The 22,955-nt window shown below is 36.4% G+C and overlaps 2 protein-coding genes across 4 annotated transcripts; one reads left to right on the top strand and one right to left on the bottom strand.

The window, feature by feature from the left end:
* The first annotated feature begins 7,750 nt into the window (after positions 1-7,750).
* LOC121967117 lies at positions 7,751-13,269 on the top strand. Of its 2 annotated transcripts, XM_042517152.1 has the most exons (6): positions 7,751-8,143; positions 8,211-8,308; positions 9,153-9,434; positions 11,619-11,667; positions 11,744-11,876; positions 13,033-13,269. In XM_042517152.1, the coding sequence occupies exons 1-5, from the start codon at positions 7,821-7,823 to the stop codon at positions 11,817-11,819; spliced, it is 828 nt and encodes a 275-aa protein (XP_042373086.1). In that variant the 5' UTR covers positions 7,751-7,820; the 3' UTR covers positions 11,820-11,876; positions 13,033-13,269. The 2 variants fall into 2 exon arrangements, with proteins under 2 accessions (XP_042373086.1, XP_042373085.1); XM_042517151.1 differs by having other exon boundaries at positions 11,619-11,876.
* A 171-nt stretch (positions 13,270-13,440) lies between these two features.
* On the bottom strand, positions 13,441-16,784 carry LOC121967119 (mitochondrial inner membrane protease ATP23-like). 2 transcript variants are annotated; one of them, XM_042517154.1, is made up of 5 exons: positions 16,584-16,784; positions 16,366-16,496; positions 15,529-15,666; positions 15,334-15,417; positions 13,441-13,812 (listed from the first exon to the last, which is right to left on the bottom strand). In XM_042517154.1, exons 1-5 carry the CDS (start codon positions 16,774-16,776, stop codon positions 13,792-13,794), a joined length of 567 nt encoding a protein of 188 aa, XP_042373088.1. In that variant the 5' UTR covers positions 16,777-16,784; the 3' UTR covers positions 13,441-13,791. The 2 variants fall into 2 exon arrangements, with proteins under 2 accessions (XP_042373088.1, XP_042373087.1); XM_042517153.1 differs by lacking the exon at positions 13,441-13,812 and adding an exon at positions 14,075-14,451 and having other exon boundaries at positions 16,584-16,782.
* Positions 16,785-22,955: the final 6,171 nt, after the last annotated feature.

Genomic DNA, 22,955 nt, shown 5'->3' with positions numbered 1-22,955 from the left:
TGACAAGAAAGAAAAATAAAGCATAAGTTATATAACATGAAACTAAACATACGCATGTAACAAGAAAATTTAAACATAAGCATATAACAAGTAGATTAAGCATAAACATTCTTACTTGGAGCGGCAGGTAGGAGGCTTAATGTGTGTGTAGTGAGCTGGCAATAAACTTTGGCTCTGATACCAACCTGTAACGCCCGCCCTCCCTGCTAACCCTAAGGGACGGGGCTACGATACTCTACATACGTATTACAGCGGAAGACTTAAAAATTATTTTTCTTAACTTATTTCAAACCGAACTACACTAACATGGTTTCATAACATGATAACAAAATCAATAAAAACTTAACATCAAGTCACCAATAGTGTATTACATTTCACAAAACCAAAGCATAGTTCTTAAAGGTTTTAAAGCAGGTTCTTAATTAGTTGCCTAGTCACCGCCACACACATCTTCTTTGCCCCTCCTGCTGCTCCTTTAGCTCATCCAGCTTTTCCCTTTATCTGTGGTACAGGGAAAGTAAGCTGTGAGCACTCATGGCTCAGTAAGTTCCTTTCCTACTCACTAAAGCCAAAAATCAGCACATAATCAAGAATGTATCAACAAGTCATAATCTCAACTAATCATGGCATAACCTAGCATTCTATTCAAGCATATCACGCATCATAATATAATCACCACTAGTCATGGCATATCAAACATCATCATGGCCGAAACATATATACCTAGTGCATTGCATAAAACATAGCTAGACATGGCATAACAACCAAGTATCATGGTATATCAAAGCATGGCCGAAACATGTATATCAAAGCATCATAACTATGGCCGAACATGTACATCAAGGCATCATCATATCCATGGCCGAAATCTATATATCAAGCACCAACATATCCATGGCCGAAACATGTCTATAAGGTATAGCATGAACATAACATAATCATACCTTATCATGACATATCATAATCAAGAGCATAGCATGAACCATAGCATAATCATAAGGTGTATGTAATATGATTTTGGAAAACATGTATCCGAAAAACATGTGTATGTCTCATGATCTTTAAAACCATTTTCTTTTACATATATATACTTGAAAGTAATCTCAACATAAGGGGGATCCCGGCTATGTACCACTTACATATTGCGCGCAACCTTGTAGGTCCAAGGTAGCAAGTCTTGAACCCTACGAGGCAAACATACTAGGCCCTTAGTCCTAGGGGCACTTAGGAGCCCATCCCTAACGAGGTCCTTAGTCCCCGGGGAGCTTATGGAGCCCACCCTTGGTACAAGCCACTCACACATAAAGTAAAGTACATGTCATACATATCATGTATCATAAAAGCATGCATCACTTAGGCATACATCATGTCATAAAAGTATGCATCACTTAGGCATACATCATGTCATAAAAGTATGCATCACTTAGGCATCCATCATGTCATAAAGGTATGCATCACTTAGGCATACATCACATCATAAAGGCATGCATCACTTAGGCATACATCATATCATAACAATATGCATCACTTAGGCATAGATCATAAAAAACATGCATATCTTAAGCATAAAGCATATCATCAAGCATGCATGATTTAACCACATAGCATATCATGAAAGCATGCATATTTTAAGCACTAAACATAGCATTAAAGCATGCATAATTTAACCACATATCATAACATAAGCATGCATATTTTTAGCACAAAGCATATCATATCATAAAAGCATGCATATCATATCATAAGTCATAAATCACAAGCATACATATTAAGCATAAGGGTGTATCTTGTGATTATCCTATCATAGGAAACATGGTATCATATTCATCTTGGTTCTAAGCTTCCTAAACCCTTGTGGCCGAAACCCCTTTAGAGCTTAATTTAGGTTAAACACAACATCCAAGCATGTGACACCTAAATTATCATTATAACATTTTCATAGGAAGCATTATAAACATGATTAACTTAGTTTCTAAGTTCTTCAAGTCCCTCATTTCATGTGGCCGAAACCTTAAGGTGTGAAACAAGGTTCCATATGACATAAAAGCATGGACAACTTTAAATCATATTTATAACATTTTTACCAAGGAACAAGGTAAACACATTTGACACATTTGAATTAGTTCCTAAGTTCTTTAAGCCCTTAACATATATCATGGCCGAAATTTAACAAGCTCTCATTAGGGCTACAAACAAGCATAGAAGCATGTGAACTTGTACTAACCTTATGTATAAATTCATACAAGGCATCATACAATAGTTATGGCCGAAACATACCCAAGCATCATTTTAGATCATAAAACAACATATAGCAATTGAACCTTGGCTTTCTACTTATCATATTTCATGTAGAGTGACATGAGCATATTTAATTTAAGTCCTAGGGTCCCTAGGGCATCTAAACCTTCATGGCTGAGACTTACAATGGTCCACTTAGGTCATGGAAAAATTATACAAGCATGTGACACAAGCAATAGGTTAGCATATTTTCATAAGAAGCATTTTAACACCTTTGGTTTAAATTCTAAGGCCTCTAGGTCATTTAAACCCTACTTGGCCGAAACTCATCAGTGTTTAAACTTGCTTCAAATAACATAAAAACATATGAAGTCATACGAGTTTCATAGCATATGTAAAGACAAGCATACTGAGTATACATATGAATTGTGTCTTAGGCTTTCTAGGTTTCTTTTTCTCTTTTTCTTTTATTTTTTTCTCATGGCCGAAACCTACCATTCTTTAGCTAGGTTCTTAAGTGGCCTAAAGCATGAAAAACCTAAGTAAGTTTCATGGCAAAAGTTACTAAGAAACATATATACAAATTGGTTCATGAATAAGCTAGGACCCCTTGTGGTCATGCATGTTATATGTCATGCAACTAATTTTTCTATACCCTAATTAAGCATGAGGGCATTAAACAACTTTCATATCTAAACAGCACAGAGGTCTTGAGCATATTAAAATTTTGTTTAAGCTTTTCTAAGCTATCCATCTCATCATGGCCGAAAAACCCTAAGAAGGAGTTCATGAAATTCTAGCCATATTTAAGCATACAAATCCTTTAAGATCTTTGTATTCTATCACATGAGCATGATTATTTAAATTTAAAGGTCTTCCTAACCCTAAACCCTTTCTTGACCGAATCATATGAGTGGGTTTTCTTTTAGTTTCAAATATCTTCTAAGGAAGAAAAACTAATACATGATCCTTAATATTTCATAGGGAGAACCCTGTACTAGTTGGGTAAAACAATAAATTTCCCTAGCCTCTTAAGAATATTTTTGGCCGAAATTCTAGGATTCAGTACTCCTCTGATCAAGCATCATATAGGTATAAAAGCATGAAGAAGAACCCCTCTACATAGCATAGAAAAATCTATCATGTAGTGAAGACTAGTTTAAACATCATTAGATTTTTGAAAGCCCTTCTTGGCCGAATTTTCTCAAACTTGTTTCTAGGTTTTAAAATCTTCATAAAATCCGAAAAACACTTAAAACGCCTTGTACCACAGGTGAGGGGAAGCTTACATCCTTTTCTCTTGTGGATCTAAGGTATGGTGAAGAAGAAGTAGTCTCTTCTTCTAGTTCCTTTCCCTTGATTCCTTTGCTAAGTCCTCCTTGTATCTTAGGCTTTCTTAGGGAAAAACTTGGCTTTGGGGCCGAAGATGAAGGAGAGGGGACTGTGGTGTTCTCGGTGAGGGAGAGGGTGAATGAGAGAAATGAGAGAAAGAAATAAAATCTTCTCTTTACATATTCTCTTTTAAGTTAAGGAAAAGAGGTAGCAAACTTAGTTTTTACTTTCCTTCTCCCTTAGTTTTTTTTCTATTTTATTTTTATTTTTATTTATTTATTTATCCTCATCATTCATGGTGAAATAAGGGGGAATGAATCCCCTTAATTCCTCTTTAAGTTTTCGGCAAAATCAAAGAGGAAGAGGGAGAGAAAGGGAGGAAGGCAAGTTGCCTTTCTCTTGCTCTTTTCTTATTTTCTTTTGGCTAGCTTTTACTCTTACCTTTATCATAAGTTTTCCTCCTTTGCTATCAATATCTTCTCTCTATCCCAACTGGTTATTACCCATTAATTCTATGAAATATAATATAAGAGGTTCAAGGTTCAATCCTTGACCTTCACTTCTTTTTATTTCATTTTATTCATTTTTGCTTCAACTCACTTCCTATTATTTTTCTAAGGAAAAATCCCACATTCATATATTTATCTTACAAGCTTAGTGGGTATTACAGAGAATCTCTCAACTTCCGGATCCTCATGCACATTAAATCAGGAGTACACTCCTTTGCCTTTATCTTCGTGCCCTCTTGAGGATGGACTTTCCTCTCCTTCTTCCGATGTTGAGCACCTCTCAACCTCGGAGACCTCTTTCTCTTGGTCTTGCTCCAATGACTTGTCCTCTTTGGATTTGTCTTGATTTGGTACAGTGGAAGGTTCTTTATGAAGCTTGGCCAATTTACTCCATAGCTCTTTGCCATCTTTAAATTCTCCAATTTGAGCCAAAATATTGCTTGCCAATAAATAGACCAATAGCTTGGTCACTTTGTCATTTCCCTCTCTCCTTTGAATTTGCTCTTGGCTCCATTTGCTCTTCTTAAGAATTTTGCCCTTTGTATTTTTTGGAGCTTCAAGGCATTCCATTAGAGCAAACCATTGCTCTATCTCCATCATAAAGAAATTTTCAATTCTTGATTTTCAAGAATCGAAGCTCGTCATTGTGAATGGTGGAGACACCCTTGTGTCGAATCCGAATCCATCTCGGAATTCCATCTTGAAGTTGAGCTTTTGATGAAGTCTTCGACTTGATGAAATTGGTTCAACTTCTTCACCCTCTAGCCTTTTTGCCCCTTCCGGCGATGATTCTGGTGAAGAGCGACCTCGCTCTGATACCACTTGTTAGGGTCGAAATGTGTTAGAAGGAGGGTTGAATGGCTCGTCGCGCTTGATTGCTTGCTTCGTTGTTGTTGATAGGCAGCGGAATAAGACTACGAAGCACTCTACAATGTTAACACGAGGATTTACTTGGTATCCACCTCAAGAAGAGGTAACTAATCCAAGGATCCACACGCACGAGCACTCTCCACTAAGAAAATACTCCTTCTTGGTAACTACCGGAGGTGGAGAAACCTCATACAATACTCACACATACAACACTCAACACAAGAAGAAAAATACAAAGAGTACAAGTGTAAAATCTTCTCTTCTTGCTTACTTGTTACTTGTTGTTGCCTCTTGAACCTTGGAAGTGCACCAGCACTTGCCCCCAAGAACCTTCAAGAACTAGCGATGAGAGCTGGAAAGAATTGCTGAGAGTGGAGTCAAAGATCTGCAAAGGAAGACGCTAGACAACGGCTATAACCTGTGCAACGGTCGGATCCCAATCGATTGAATTTGCTCTCAATCGATTAGGGAGGCTTTGAATCGATCGGTCGATCGATTCAGAGCACCTTTGTTCTCTCTGGAAATAGCCTGAATCGATCGACCAATCGATTCAGACTTTCTCACGATCGCGCAAGAAATCCAGCCTATCCCCAATCGATCAACCGATCGATTGGAGGTTCCCAATCGATCGACTGATCGATTGGGAAAGCATCTGTGCGCGTGACATAAACTCCCAATCGATCGACCAATCAATTGAGCCATCTTTCTTCGCGGCACACATCCAATCAATCAACTGATTGATTGGACTTCGGATCAATCGATCGGTTGATCGATTGAACCACCTTTGACTTGCCTAAAACCAAGTCCAAGGTTTCCAATTCCAACATTCGGTCAACCGTGACCTGTTGGAATATTATGACTAGCATCCGATCAACCTTGACCTGCTAGGACTTCTTAACCAAGTGTTCGGTCAATCCCTTTCACCCACTTAGACTTTTCTTCTCGTGCCAAATGTCCGGTCAACCTTGACCCACTTGGACTTACCGTCTCGTGCCAAGTGTCTGGTCCTTCATGACCCACTTAGACTTCCTTCCACTAGATGTCCGGTCATCCTTGACCCATCTAGATTTCCTTGTGCTAAGTATCCAATCAACCCTTTGACTTACTTGGACTTCCCACACCATGTGTCTGGTTAACCTTGACCCACTTGTATTTCCATGTGCCTGGCTTCACTCACCAGGTCTTTCCACTGCCCGACTTCACTCACCGGGACTTCTACCTGCTTGGCTTCACTTACCAGGACTTTCCACTGCCCGGCTTCACTCACCGAGACTTCTACTTGCCTAGCTTCACTCACCAGGACTTTCTTCTGCCCGGCTTCACTCACTGAGACTTCTAGTTGCCTGGCTTCACTCACTAAGATTTTCCATCTGTCTAGCTTCACTCACTAGGACTTTCCCAGTCAACTTAACTCTTCTTCATATCTAACTGGTCAACCTTGATTAGAGAGGAATTATATCAATAATCTCCCCAAACGGACGATTGCATCTGCAATCTCCATGTATTGTCAAATATTGAAACTCAAACACCAAGACTCAAGCTTGAGCCAACTCAAGCCTAGTCAAACTGGTCAACCTTAACCCAGGGAATATTGCACCAACAATAATAATGAGTATAATTAGTTCCTGTCCTCCCAGGATTAGGAACTAGTCAAGGTTTCATATTAGGGATCTGAAATGGACCTAACCTGGACCGACGCCGACTGTCCCCTTAATCGCAACGCACCCTCATTTAGTCACTTTTCTCTAATGACTTACCTTTATTTATCAATCTTGCCAGTTGCCCGATCCACAGACCCAACTAGACTTCCTACTAAATATCTGGTCAGTCCGTCGACCTATCTGGACTTCTTGCCAGATATTCGGTCGGTCGTTCGACTATCTGGACTTCTTGCCAAATATTTGGTCAGCCTGTTGACCTATCTGGATTTCACACCAGATATCTAGTCGACCCATTGACCTATCTGGTTAACTCCTGCACACTTGGTAAAGTGGTTAGATTACAACAATACCTAATTTAACTTACTTTATCGTTTATTAAAACCTTAGTAAGACCATTAGTGCAAACTACACCAACAAATACTACTTCAATGTTGTCGAGTACTTTATGTCTTACATATTGGTCTCGGTGCAAGCTCTGTCTTATTCAATTCATGTATTTCGATAGAGAGATTGTTCCGTTATAGTGATTTACCTTTTTTTTTATTTCATTATGAGAGTGATGGTAAAAGATATTTGGGGTGAGGAGTTCAGATCCTCTAGCTCGTAATACCTGATCTCCTCTACGTTCCTTTCACAATTTGCATGTCAGATCACGATTGAAATCAGGCTAAAATTGACTGCGATTTCTCCTGAGTTCACTTTTCAACGTATATTATAGTTTGGGTCAAGTCAGGCGGTCGGAGCTTGCCAACTATTGGGCAGACCGTATGGTGCTGATCAGGAGGCGACCCGTCCATCGTTGGTGGCCTCCAACCACTTGGGTCAACTCAAATTATAAACTAGATAGGAAGGTGAATTCAAAGGAGATTGTAGCCAATGTTAGCCAGATTCCAATCAATCGATCATGATATGATATACAAATTATAAAAAGAACTAGAAAAGGACCAAGAATTAGGGACAAGGATCTGATCTATGGGGTGAGCGAGTCACCTCTTGTAACATGTGTTTTGATGATGAATCGGTCAAAGTTGGTGACTAGGCCATGGGTCTAGCTAGCCATCCCTCTCTAACTGGGCTTTCCTTACCGGGCGGGGCCGTCTCCAGCCAAACATTGTTATATGGACCGTACAGAAAACCCTAAAGCAGCCCAATCGAGAGATGCTTCTGCGACAGCCATAACGAGTCCATCGCCAAGGCGGAGAACGGGGGAATGGCGGCGGAGTCCGGAGGAGGAGGATCACAGTCCTTAGACTCAGGCCCTGACTTGAAGAACGCTTCGTCGAAGGCGAAGGGCGGCGGCTGCAAGGCGGATAGGATGGAGGTGGATAAGGAGGGCGCCTTCTTCCTTGGCCAACCGACCTTCTTCGACTTTGGAGGAGGGAGGCTCCGTTGCCTGGAGACTGGGCACGAGCTTCGCGCCAACGAAAAGGACGCCTATAGCCGCACCAAGGCTTGCCGGCTCGGACTCATTGACGCAGCGGTGGCCAAGAAGAGGCCGCCTCTCGGCGCTTTTCAACTCCACCCGACTTCGAGGTAGTAACTGAATTAGGGTGGCATGTTATTTTCTATTTGGAAGTGTTTTATCGGCGCTTTGCTGCAGGTCACTGTTGGTGTGCAAGCTGACCGGAGATACAGTGAACAAGACCGAGGAACACATCTGGAAACACGTCACTGGAAAGAAATTCCTCCACAAGTTAGGTAATTTTTTACATGCTCTTGGGAGAAACTTTGCTCTGTTTGGATACTGTATTCCCTGTTTCTGGAGCAGGAACTAGTTTTTGGAATTTTAACGATGCAAATCAGATGTATTCCCCATTCCTAAAAGAATTCAGCAATTGGTTATGTGCGTAATATCTCCATTATCATTGTTTGGAGTTCTTTTCAATTATGAACTTTTTGGTGAGATGTACACTGCAGTGTGGAAATTATTCTGGAAAATACAATATTTTGGAAATAATCTGCAAAAATGAAAGTATCATAATGAAACAAATGAAAGTCCAATGCCTGAGGAGTAAGGCATGTATAGTGTGAGTTGGAAGCAACCTGTATGTTTCATGGATTAGTGACCAAGACTGTGGTCTTTTTTGGTCAGAATTCATTCTATTCACAAATAAATTTCAAACTTCCAAAAGCTGTTCAAACAACCAGCAAATTTAATCTGTGGATTCAGTCGATTCTCATTTCTATTGCTGACTTCAAGGCGATTCATATTCTTATTCAGGGTTGCTTAATGAATAATCCATGCAGATGTGAAAGGATATTACTACTCCACAATGCATTATAGATTGCTTGTTTCTGTAAAACTAAATTATATAGTTACTTTGAGCACTGAAAACCTTCTATTCCCATAGTTTCATCGTGAACCTATGATCCCTTTTTTTAATCGATTTTTGAGTCATCATGTATGTTGAATTAATTTCTTCATTTCCGCCTAGAAGCATTCAACAAATGGCCTTCAATGTTTTTTCCCAGCATTTAATACTCAATGTATCATGCTCCGTCAATGGTCAATATGATGTGATTTGTGTTGTCCTTGTTGTAGAACAAAAAGAAATGGAGAAGCATGCTTCTGCAGAAGGGGAGAAAGATGCAAAACAACAGAAAAAACAACAAAATATGAACATTTCTTGCAAACAAGGGCGACAGACAGATGAGAAGAATAATAAATCACTTAACAAACACACAAAGGCAGAGAGTATGGTTATAGAGGAGCCTAATTTGTCGGCCCCTCATATTGGAAGTCATTTGGGTTTTGACGATGGAAAAGATTGCTGGGATTTGCTTGCAAATTCAAATGATGAAGGAGATGGTGTTAGTGAACTAGGTAATATGAAGATGTTATTTTTCTACACAAGCTATGTTGATGTAATGATTATGGTTATCTTTGAATGATATTTTTGATACTTGAAAAAAAAACTTTTTTCACTTATCTTTGTCATGTTTAAAACAAGAAAAGCCTACTAATTCTAATTATATGAATCTTGAAGAGCTTGGCTTGTCAAGCTATTAGCTTCAAGTTTTTTCCTTCTTATTTCTAAAGATCACCACTCATGTATCTTATACTATCTTAACTTGTTTTTGGTTTTCCATTGCCTCACATATTTAATACTTGTATTGGCATTTTAGTATTGTATGTTGGTCCTTAGTGCCATGGTTTGTACGTTTCTTTCCCTTTTTCCCCAAAACATTTAGCAGTTCTGACCAAAAAAAAAAGAGACAAGATTGCTTATTGTTTATGCTAATGCCATCGGCCTTTTTGTGGAATCATTTATGTTGCATGAAGATAGATCGTAGTAGTTTATCTTTTCTGCTCCAGCACAACTTAACAATGAAGTCAGACTGCATTGATATTTCTTACAAAACCCATCAAATAGAACAATAATCTTTCTATTCTACAAACTCAACGTATCAGTTACATAAGAATATATATATATATATAACTTGAAACTTAATAAATGAACAATTTTATCCAAAGATATCTTAGTCATGAATATAAGTGCTCATGAGAGCCCAGCTAGTACACACGAAAATATTAAAAAAAGCCCAATGGATGTGCATGAAGATAGATCGTACTAGTTTATCTTTTCTGCTACAGCACAACTTTACAATGAAGTCAGACTGCATTGATATTTCTTACAAAACCCATCAAATAGAACAATAATCTTTCTATTCTACAAACTCAACATATCAGTTACATAAGAAAAATTATATATATAACTTGAAACTAGATATCTTAGTCATGAATATAAGTGCTCATGAAAGCCCAGGTAGTACACACAAAAATACTAAAAAAAAGTCCAATGGATGTGAAAAACATGAGTTATCAATGGGTATTCTCTCAGTAGTGAGCAAGAAATTCCTAAAAATAATATTCAAGACCTCTATCTATAGATTGACTAAGATGATTTTTTGTTGTGGTTTGGACTTAATCGTACTTGATTAGTTTAAAAGATTATCTTGAATCAATTAATCTAGAAAACTAGTTGTTGTATTCAGTTTATGTTGATCCTTGAGATTATGTTTTAATTTTCTCTTATGTCGACTTGACCAAATTGATCAAATATTTGGAATCAGTGATTGTTGCACTATATGAAGCAATTTGATTTGTGATTATTTCTCGATCTTGTCTTTGTTTGATCCATGAAGTTTGATAATTTGATGTATTTGGTTTAGTGTAACGTGTTGTATTCCAATTGATTTGTTTTGAAAAACATGTATATAGGATTTGGCTGACCCATTGTATATTATATATGTGGAATATGGAAGGCAATAAAAGTAATATTTTAAAATTATTTATATTGATAAAATGACTAGCATACTCAATAAATTATATTAACCAACGCATCTAATTTATGCATCCATATATATATAAAAAAAAATGGCAGCTCGGTGCACGAAACTCTCGCCATGCGGGGTCCCGGGGAAGGATCCATTGTACACAGTCTTATCCTGCTTTTTTGCAAGAGATTGTTTCCAGAATTTGAACCCGTGATTTTTTGATCACATGGCAACAACTTTATCGTTGCAACAACTTCATCCATATAAAAAAATAATATATAAAAACACAAGATATAACTGCCAATACTAATCAGCAATGAGAGGCCTACATTTCAAAATGCATGAAAGGTACTAGTATGCTTTTTATGTCACCTCACGTAAATTTTGAACTTTGATTTTATTTTTCCTTGACTTTCATTATCACCAAGTCATGATTTTCCGTAATATTTAGAGAGAATTATTTGAGTCTTATTTGTCTATTAGGTTGTGGATTATACTATAGTTATGATTATATCACCAATAATATTTCAATCAATTAAATTACTTTTTGTTGCATTGACAAATGATTCATTTTGTTTTCTATATCTATTCTGCAAGTTGTCTTTATGATGCAAGTGGAGAAACATAGGAAAATGAATAAAACGAACTGTAGCATGTTTTGCTAATATTGGAAGCTGTCAATGAGGATGATCTTTTAATTTCGCTGTCGTATGCTTGTGCTATTTATCAGATGGGCCATTCAAAAATGATGATCCAGATGCTACTGAGCTATCCATACGGTATTTGTCTCTTCTGATCCTTAAAATTTGGTTATGGTATTTTTTTTCCTTGCCTGTGGAACACATTCCTTTGCAGGACCAAACGAATGTCAATAGCTGTTGGGCCAAGCAGCTTTGCTTCGAGGAAAAAGAAAATTAAGAAAGGCAGCTAAACACGAGATGAGCCACTCAATACATTTTGCATGTCTGGTTCTCCATCTTCTAAATTAGTAAGTTGCATACCAGTATTTATCCCATGTTTTGAAACCAATCTACATGTTTGCAGAAATTTTTTAATACAGTCTATGACTGCTTGTGGCAGAGCGGCCACACATTTTACTCATTTTATTTTCATTCATATCTTAATTTTTGGGTTTTAAAGAGCATCTCAACTACAGAACGTCAATTTTTATCGTCTTTATTCATAGCAACCCGGTGGCTTGAATATTGAAATATGTTTGCAGGTTCTTCTTTTAACTCCGGTTGCATTTGCACATTTAACTGTTGGGAAATTAAAAGTTAAAAAGAAGCTACACAATGAATTCAATCTTTCAGGTTTTGCAGGAAAAAAAGTCGTTGTGCCCTGCGGGCTCTCTTGATCTTTAGCATTTCTCCTTCAGTTTCAAATGTTCATTTTGATTCTTATTAATTTGCACAACATTATCAAGTTAAATGGTGAATTGATAGGGTGGTTGGGTTGTAATGGATCAATATCCCAAATTCGTTTTTATGAATTGAAGATCCAACTGAAAGGTCAGGATCACCTATATATTTCTGGTTGAAAATCATAACCACTCCTTTTAGTGGTATATCAGATTGACCCGATATTTTCATGCTAAGTCTAATTGCTACAATTTAGAATTTAATAAGTTTTCTAGAGGATCAGATAATTAATTGTCCTTTCATGCTTGCATACTAAAGATTTGAACTTTTAACTGCTCTAGTAAAATGGAGAACTACATTTTGGCAGGTTTATCTTAAATCCCAAGTGTTCTAGTGGCACTAAATCTATATATTTTCTAATAATAATAATTACCATATCTTGGGGTGCTTGTCTTGGCAAGATGAAAATTCTAATAGTTTATCTTAGTTCCATGGAGGAAGAATCCTTTGACCTTCTTTATTCTTAGTTGCTTGTCGAAAACTATTGATTGTTTTACAGTCTTGCATAATTTATTTTATGCTAATTACTTGCTTAATTACCATAAGTGATGTTCCATATCCTTTGTATTATCATCTTGCTTAATGTTATTGCTTTCTTTGTCAGTATCATTATTTATATGCTGGCATAAAACATTATAAAGATTTGCCTGCATAATTTTTTGCTTATGTTTACATGAATTTGCTGCTTCATTTGTCATAATCTCCCTTTATTCTTGCCTCTAGATATATCCAAAGGGAATGATAGAGGTGTCAAATGGTTCACTGGGTTGCTCTCAAACATGCCTTGCTATGGGATTCATATGGACTCGGAGGTTATTATTTGCTTTATTCTTTTTTGTTTTGGTCTCATGTTTTTTCAATTTGTACTTAATTTTGCTTGTTTTTCTGTGTCCATAAATTGTTTAGCATGGTCTTTAAACATCTCAAGTTCATATGAAAATAAATTGTTTTTTTAATTTATTCATGTTGATTAATCTTCTATCATGTTCTCCATGGAATGGAGCAACTGAGTCTGAGATCATGATAATTTTAATTTTTACTATAAAATCTATCATGTTGCCTAGGGTTCTAATCCAATAATGATCATGTTAATTGATTTATTGACATCAATGTGGTTGACAATCCAGAGACTTTCTCCTTTAAAATAGCCACCTTTGCTAACTTCATTACAAATTCTTTCATAATGTCTCTATTGAGTAAATTCTAAGCGCATATTTTGCACACTCATAAGTTGATCGTTAGAATATTCGTCTCACCGGGTGCCTAGAAGAATGACCTTTGATAGCAAGATTTGTTCCGAACAACCAAATGAGAGTAAACATGAAGAACATTAGTAGCGACTTGAGGACCCTTAACGTGAGTCCCTTTGCACCGCAAACACTTTTATTTGAAGAGACGAACTACAGCCGCTCTATGGCTAGTCACTTCCGTGTCACTGGTCGCATAGCACCATACTCTGTGGAGCTTCTTAATAATCATTCCTCAACACATCCTTTCCTTGCACTAGCAACACAACTCAAAGTACATGTTTGAACCAAAACAAGAGTTACATAATGCTTAGAAGTGTATTGAAAATACGAAGAGATCTTTTCAGTTTATGTTAAGAAGAAAAAAAAAAAGGAAAAACACACATACAATCCACCATACTAGTATCGATTTGTCCGAAGAAAATTTTACCCATAGCTGCTAAGGGTTTCACCTACTATGCCGCTGCTAAGATTACAATAGGGTTGAATAACAATTTGTAATTGGCATCCCAATATTGTAAAAGCAAAATGGTTTCTTAATATTATTACCCAACTCAAAATGCCATGATACGTGCACGTTGTTGGCAAAAAAGATGGTCGTTAAGTAACAAACTAATGATAAATTAGTAGTTTCGACTGTATCAAAAATATTTCTTCCTCGAGAGACCACCCTGAATGATAGACACTTGAAGGAACTGACTCCGGAATGAATAAGCAGTCAGCAACGGTTATTTCAGGAGGTTTGAGGTTTAAAATGAATCTATGGAGCTCTCTCAAAAGGGTATGTATCATTGTAGCATATATCCCAAACAGCCTCGATGGCATCCTTAGCAGCTGCTCCTGAGCAATTTGGATTAAGTTGAAGTGACTTTAACGCCCGCCTCTTAACGCATTCCTTTTAGCACACCAAAGTAAATGGCACAAAAAACAAATTTAGAAAAAACTAATAATAATAGTCGTCAATTGAGAAACTACAAACACTCGACGAGGTTATAGCATCAGTCTCCAACATAACAATGAGCTAAGCTAAATCAGTTCTGATCATCTAGCAACTGGACATTGAAAATAAATAAGCTATTTCCCACTTCCTTAAATACTTCTCTAAGAAACTCGTATCCACTCCATTACCACAGTCCACGAGAGAAAAATTGATTTCTAATGATTTTTTTCTTCCCAATCAACTTAAAGATCAGTGAAATCTTGAGCATGTCAGAATTAACTTTATTATATGGAGACATTATAATTTTTTTCCTGATTTTTAGCAGGTTGACTTCTTGATTCCCATTAGAAAGGAGGATTCACTGAATATAAGGCAAATTTTCCATGAAGATAATTTCTCAACATTTTAGGAGTTAAATTCTTCTTAACAAATATGAATGATGCAAATAAAATTATGTTTCTAATTTACTATTTTCATCACACTTAGCCAATGCCTGCCTGGGCATCCGGATGCACGTTCGGATACATGCACGGACGTCCTGATTCTCAAAAACTGAATCGAGCCACTCGAGAATGCTTACGGACATCTGGACATGTGAGGGTCGTCTAAGAGTGTGTAGGTTAAGGATGTATAGGGTATCATTTCTCTATGAGTTTCTACTTCATATTTTACTTCTCTCTTACGAGATCACCAACCGAAGCCCTCAACCTCATGAGATTGAGGATTAAGGCATACATATCCATCATGTGCAATTCAGCATTGGTTGAGACATAGGGCCCCCTGAAATCATCAACTAAGGCACACAGATCTTCTAATAATTTGAGTAACGAAACTCACTTGTTCGTGCCCCCGTAGTTTAGTGTATCCACGTAGCAATTCACGTTTGTAGTGGCAATCACCACTCAAATGATTTGCACGAATCTGAATGAATAAGAAACTCACTTATCAGTTAAATCGGTGGCAAAACACTAAACTGGATGGAAACTACTAACTAATACTATAAACTTTTATGAGATTAACGATTTACTTAACCTCGGAGCAAGCATGATGAGCACAATTTGACCAGGTGATGTTTTTTGCACGGCAATCATCATAAGCGTGGATCAATTCATGAATAAGTACTTGATTTATTTCATCTTGGAAAGTCATGTGATTGCAACAAACACTTATCTAAATTGACGAAAAAAGAAAAAATAAGTTAATAATGTGTACAATTATAGAAGCCAGAATTTTCAAGCAACTGCATTTACAATAATACCATATTTGTTCACCATTAGTTGTGCATAATAAGTGAAGAACATTAATTCAGCAACAAAGCATACTGTCAAATGCCATTCATGATCAACCATCAGAAAGTTGATAAATGTTGTCGACCAGTAATGTGACATAAATTTTGCCCAGATGCCTTCCAATCAACTTTCCAACAGTAACAATGGTAGATTAGAGTGATGACAAACATGCACATTCATATTAACAAACTTCACCATGCAAATGCCTAACAAGCTCCACAAGCATCATCCTAGGTTGGTAGTCCTATAAACAATTGCCTAATACAATAACAAAAACAGCAATCAAGTTTTATCCCTAAACTCTAAACAATCTTTCTATGTCATTGGATCCTACTATATCATCATCGATATTTAAATAAATTTTATTTTATCGCTAACCAAGACTATGTAAACAATCTCCTAAGGGGATAATCATCCAGCATTTCTTCCTATCAAATGGCCATTTATTTTGTGTGCAGGAATTAAATGTTAAAAGGGCTTGATGATTTGCAATCAACAAAGGTATATCTCCAACAAAGGCCAAAAACCGGCACAGTAAAAAATTAAAAGGGAGCTACATTTTCAGTAGGAGGAGACAAACCCCTTTGCCACGAGCGTAGCCGCCAGCGTAGGACAAACCTTCGCTATTGCAATTCAATGGCATGAGGAGCTGCACCCAGACGGGGCAACCAGCCTTCAGCATGTGCTCCCTCAAGAACCTCACTTTGGGATCTGATCAAACCGAAAGCATCACGAGAAATCAGTCGACAGGAATTTCGGTGGAGGAAAAAGAAAGGAGTTAGGGTTCTTTCTTCGCACGGTCGAGGCTTTTGTTGATCCGGTCGACGCATTCCCTGAAGGGCATGCCACTGCCGCGTATCGTCGTCTCGACGCCCGTCCCGGCGTCCGGGATGGGCGCGCCGGCGGCCGCTCCGGACCCTGTATCGGGAGCCGCCTCCGCCATTAAGCCAGACGACGGGCGAGGGGTTTTTTTTGTTGTTGTTTTTTGCATCGCCGCTATTGCAGTCTCTTATTAATTCTACAGATGTTAATGGGCCGAGCCCAAATCTATCTATGTATGCTTATGGTCCGGCCCATCACATGGTATTAATGGGCAATGCCAGCTTTTTGTACTCGTGATTAGGACGGTAAACAAGCCGAGTCGAGCTGAAATTTGGGATGATCAAGCTTGTTTGATAAGATAACCAAGTCGAGTCAAGCCGAGCTTAAAATAAACTAAACTTTTGAAATGAGTGTTCAAAATTGACTTGGTTTATTTTTTATTAGCTTGAGCTTATTTGAAGGTTGACTTGAGCTTGGTTCGTTTAGATGTTATCAAGATCTCAATTCAAGCTTGGCTTGAGCTTGGTTCGTTTAGATTTTATCAAGCTCTCAATTCAAGTTTGTTTGATTGTTTGAAACTTTTAGGGGGTGTTTGGTTCTTTCCTAGGAATAGAAATCGGAATGGAAATCATAGTATTGTGGAATGGGAATGAGCATGAGCATTGATATCATTCTTAAAAGCAATGTTTGGTTAGTTAAATATTTTCTATCGGAATAAATTAAAATTTTCTTTTTTACCCTTGAAGGAAAATAAAAGAAAAAATAGATGTGAGAAAAAGTTGAATGTGAGAGAAAAATGTGATGAGAGAGAAAGTGTGATGGGAGAGAATGTAAAGAGAGAAAGTACGATGAGAGAAAATGAGAAAAGAGAGTGTGATGGGAGAAAGTGACAGAAGATGAGAGAGAAAATATGATGAGAGAGGATGAAGAGAGAGAAAGTGTGATGAGAAAAAAAATAGAAAAGCGAATATGATGGAAGAGATTGAGGAGAAAGAAAGTATGATGAGAGAGAAAGTGTGATGAGAAAAAAAAGGGAAGAGAGTGTGATGGAAGATATTAAGGAGAAAGAAAGTATAATGAGAAATAAAGAGGAAAGAAAGTGTGATAAGAGAGATTAAGGAGAAAGAAAGTGAGTGATAAAATGAGTAGAGAGAAAATATGATGAGAGAGAACAAGGAGAGAGAAAGTAATATGAAAGAAAAATTAAATAAATATATTTTGATATTTGATATTAAGGGAAAAAATTTAATTTTGGGTCAAGGGTATTTTTGGAATAAGGGAATATTTTGATTGTTGAAAATAGAGTAATGATGGCAAAAGGCGAATACACTTGCCCCCAACATCCCCCGCCAACCCGTCCCAGGGTTAACACGGAGGAGGTAAATCACTGGCGGCTACTAGCCTTTGGAATAATGACTAGCACATAAGGAAGACATTTACCTCAGCTTTGCCGAGATTCGAATCCCAGACCTCATGATGACAACACCTCATGCGCTAGCTATTAAACCCATTAAAGGGGGGGGGGGGGGGGGGGGAGACATGGGAATGAGTCATTACCCAATTATAAGGATTCATTCTCTTATTTGTATTTCCATTCCTATAATCCAAACATCAACAATGACAATAAATGATTGGTTATTGAGCTTGATAGTTTAAATTTATTTATTTTATTTTATTATTTATTTAGCATATTGAAAAGAGTTTTATTAATAAATATGGTTTGTTAACATTGTTCACGAGCATTGTTCACGAACGTTGTTCACAAACATTAACGAGCTGAACACATATGTGTTCAAGTTTTTTATTTAGCTTAACGAATTATTCAAGTTTGTTTGTTTAATTAATTTTATGTATATTGAACGAACATAAACAAACTCTTACCAAGCCGAACACCAAACTTATTCACGAATGTTTGATTCATTTACAGCCATACTCGTGATTAACTTGATAATTTAACCTTCTGAACAAACTTACTATAAAGTGCATTTATTGTTTCTATAGGGTGCCCAGTTGGTTAAAGTACGATAGATTTATTATAATAGAGTTGGGATCAATTCAACGCATGTTCTCTGAAAAGCAAACTTCATCCATCCTGTATCTCGTAATTTATCTTCCTTTATATAATCTGGCTGTGATAAGTATAATTATTTTTTATTAAATATAAATTCATTTATTTTTTAATTTAAATATATAAAAATATAATTATTGATAAAATTTTATAATTTTAAAATAATTATAATAAATTTTTTTAAGATTTCAATGCCCAATATTTTTTTATATTTTTGAGCTACCTTTAAAATATGATTTTAATCGTGATCCTTTTAATTATTCCTCTAAATATTTTACGATATAAGTATCAATATTATCTTTTGAATATATATACAAATCTAAGATGAGTAAGATGGAATTTAAAACATTAAAATAGTAGTTTCATACTATGAGTGATTTGTATTTAATTAAATATATTTATTAATTTTGATTAAAAGTTACTGTAAGAGATCATTTTTTTTAAAGAAAATGAAAGAGGGAAAATCTATATTTATTGATTTTACTATAAATTTCTTAAAACTATAATTTAAAAAATTTATTTAAAAGGATTTTTTTAAAAAAGCCAAAACTATTAAGCGAAAAAATATAAATGAACTCTAATGCCCTGTTTAGGGTAAGGTGTGGATTGAGAAAAGAAAGAAATTCATAGTGGAAAGAATTTCATAGAAAAAAGGAAAGGAATGTTTTTATCTACTTTAATTGAGATAGATGAATGACATCCATCTATCGGTAAATTAGAGAAAAATTCATAATCACAATTTTAACTTTATATACAGTCCTTATGTCTAAAAAATTTTATTTTCACTCATTGCATGCAAGTTTCATTTGTTTCAACTTCCTCATGCAAATATCATTACCTAATTACCCTTCAGATTTTTTAGATACAAAAAGTCCAAAAATGAGTATAATTTCTCTTAAATTCAGCACTTTAAACTAGATTTCAGTATATTTTCTATCAAATTGCATATGACTTTTTTCCTACTTAATATAATTCCTTCTAAATTTAGCACAATTCAAAGAAAATCTAGTATATTTTCTATCTAATTGAGTATTATTTTTTAAAAAATCTAATATATTTTTCATCTAATTAAAGTGGAAAAAGAATCGTGCTCAATTTGATAGAAAAATATACTGAATTCTAATTTAATGTGCTGAATTTAAGAAAAATTATACTCATTTTTAGACTTTTTATACCTGAAAATATCAGGGATAATTGGGTAAATTAGTGTATATTATTTTGGATTAGGGAGTGGAAATAAATATTTTGGTCAATGGAGACTGTATGCAAAGTTGAGTTCATGATTGAGGGTTGTATGCAAATTTACCCTCAATCTATTACATCATTTAATTACAACAAAAGAAAAAAAAATAAATAATATATTGTCTAAAATACCTTTTTTATTTTTTCCTTTTTAGATAAAAATTTAAAATTCTTTATTAAACTAAAAAATATATAAAAACTATTTATAATTATGTTCTCAATATCCAATGTTTTTATTTTATTTTAAATTTTTTTTTATATGGTCATATAATTGTGAATTCAAAAGAACGCATGATGCATTTTTAATATGATAAAAAGTTTCTATTGAAAGAAATAGAAAAATACTGCATATAAATGAAATAAAGTGTAAGAAAATATTACAAAGAAATGGAATAAAATGTTGGTCAAGATAAAGCATATACTAAAATAAAAAAAAACTTACATTATTATCGTATATTAAAATAAAAAAATTATCAACAATAAATATTACTTAAAAATAATTCATAATTATTATAAAATTATTACCAATTAAAAAATTAAACTACTTTTGTATACTAATAATTACTAATAAGCTTATATAACCCTATACTCTAAATACTATCCAAATTTTACAAATTACAATTATTCGAAATATCACAATTCAAAATTAGAAAGAAAACATTTTAGAAGAGCAAGTCTCTTCTCTACTAGACATCCTATAACAAGCATCATCTTCTCCTTATTCTCTCTTAGGAATATATAGACATCAAGTATATTGTTGAATATAAGTGATGTGAATGGAGAAGAGGTGGAAGAGGAAAGAGGCTCCATTGTGAATGAGACTTTAGTCTCACATTAGGAGTTTCATGACATGTTGGTTGGTTTATATTGATTCACATGCATTAAGGATATGAACAAATGCATAGAGAGAGACTCTTTTTCACGCGTGAGTGCGCAGGGAGGTGCAAATCAAGGGCCCGAATTACACTGAACCATGTTGACTCATGTGCGGGCACGACCTACACCCGCTGAATGTCGGACCGGTCAGTGTAAAATTTACCCAAGTGGAACAACCAATATTTCGCCACGTAAACCTTTTTGCTGGTTGTGTAACGGATGCATTAAAGTAAGATTAATGCAGAAGTAAAACGATCGAGTGAAACAATGGCATTTTGTATACACCTGCGTTCCCTCTTCCTCTATCGTGCAACTCCTGCTCGGCGGAGTACTCATGATAGCAGTCGGGTACCACTTAGTTCGCCGTGACCACCAGTGCTTGATGGAATCACGGTTAACCATTGTATCATAGGTAATAAACGACCCACGTAAACCTCGAAGTACTTCCGGAGGTGAGGCGAATCTGTTTCAAGGAAACTGCGTCAATCGCAGACCTCGGTTAGCTTGCTCGATCTCTTCGTCCGCCCGGTCGATCTCCTCGTCCGCCCGGTCGGTCACCTCGTCCGCTCGGTCGACCTCTTTGTCCGCCTGGTCGGCCTCTTCTTCTGCCCTGTTAGCCTCTTCGCTCGGCCTGCCTATTCGCCTGATCAGCCTCTCACTCGGCCTGCCTGTTAGTCCGACCGACCTCTCACTCGGCCTATCTGTTAGCCCGACTGGCCTCTCGCTCGACCTGTCTGCTTGCCCAGCTAGCCTCTCGGCCGGTCGGCTCTCTGTCTGGCCGAGCTTGCTTGGCCATACTGCCCGGCCGGCCAATCTACTGCTTACCTGATTGGCCATTAAGTCTGCTCAGACTTTGCTACTCAGACTCAGAGCTCGGTCTGCACTCAGCAATTAGCATAGACTAGCCTTTACTGATAACCTGAGATTATCAGATCAGGTTATTTCAATATATAAGTGAATTTAATTCAGTGTATTTAAATTCAGCTAATACCTCATAAATCTCTGGCAACAAATTATTTTGTCCAACATATATTTTTATCTAGAACATCAAAGACACTAAATCTTTGTGGAGTTTCTCATTCAACTTTTGTTGACAAAATGACTTATTTTCAATAATTAAACTTGAATGGTTAATTACAACACAACTTCCTTGATACTTAAGTAGGGCTAAACTTTTCTTATTGCCACAAGCATCAACAAATGCAATTTGTTTTTTCTTTAATCCCTCGACAAATGGTGAACTATCAAGATCCACTTCAGAACTCATATTTACATCATCCATGTGTTCTTCCTCTTGAATAATTTCAACATTTCTTTTAGTGGCAATGGATATTCCTTAACCATTCATTCTGTCATAATCAAATAACTCAAACAATTTCTTATAATTAGGTATAGGATAATATCTCCACTTTTTAATTAATGGATTAGCCTAGCTAAAAATAAAATTAATCATAAATATAATAGTTATATAAAGTGACAAAATATAAAATGAAATATCTACCATTAATATTTACATCAATAAGTTGCTTCCAAACTCCTACTTCAGCCTCAAATCTCCTACTTCAACATGCTATTGAACTCCACTTGCATTCTTAAACAAATCATAACACAAATTAAAGTTAGTCTTCAATGCGTGAGTGCGCAAGGAGGTGCACGCGTGAGTGCGCAGGGAGGTGCAAATCAAGGGCCCGAATTACACTGAACCATGTTGACTCATGTGCGGGCACGACCTGCACCCGCTGAATGTCGGACCGGTCGATGTAAAATTTACTCAAGTGGAACAACCAATATTTTGCCACGTAAACCTTTTTGCTAGTTGTGTAACGAATGCATTAAAGTAAGATTAATGCAGAAGTAAAACGATCGATTGAAACAATGGCGTTTTGTATCCACCTGCGTTCCCTCTTCCTCTGTCGTGCAACTCCAGATCGGCGAAGTACTCGTGATAGCAGTCGGGTACCACTTAGTTCGCCGTGACCACCAGTGCTTGATGGAATCACGGTCAACCATTGTATCATAGGAAATAGACGACCCACATAAACGTCGAATCACTTCTGGAGGTGCGGCGAATCTGTTTCAAGGAAACTACATCAATCGCATACCTCGATTAGCTTGCTCGGTCTCCTCATTCGCCCGGTCGGTCTCCTCGTCCGCCCGGTCGG

The sequence above is a fragment of the Zingiber officinale genome, chromosome 3B (assembly GCF_018446385.1).
Source record: "Zingiber officinale cultivar Zhangliang chromosome 3B, Zo_v1.1, whole genome shotgun sequence".
Classification (NCBI taxonomy): Eukaryota; Viridiplantae; Streptophyta; class Magnoliopsida; order Zingiberales; family Zingiberaceae; genus Zingiber; species Zingiber officinale.
This window is presented reverse-complemented; position numbering and strand designations above follow the sequence as displayed.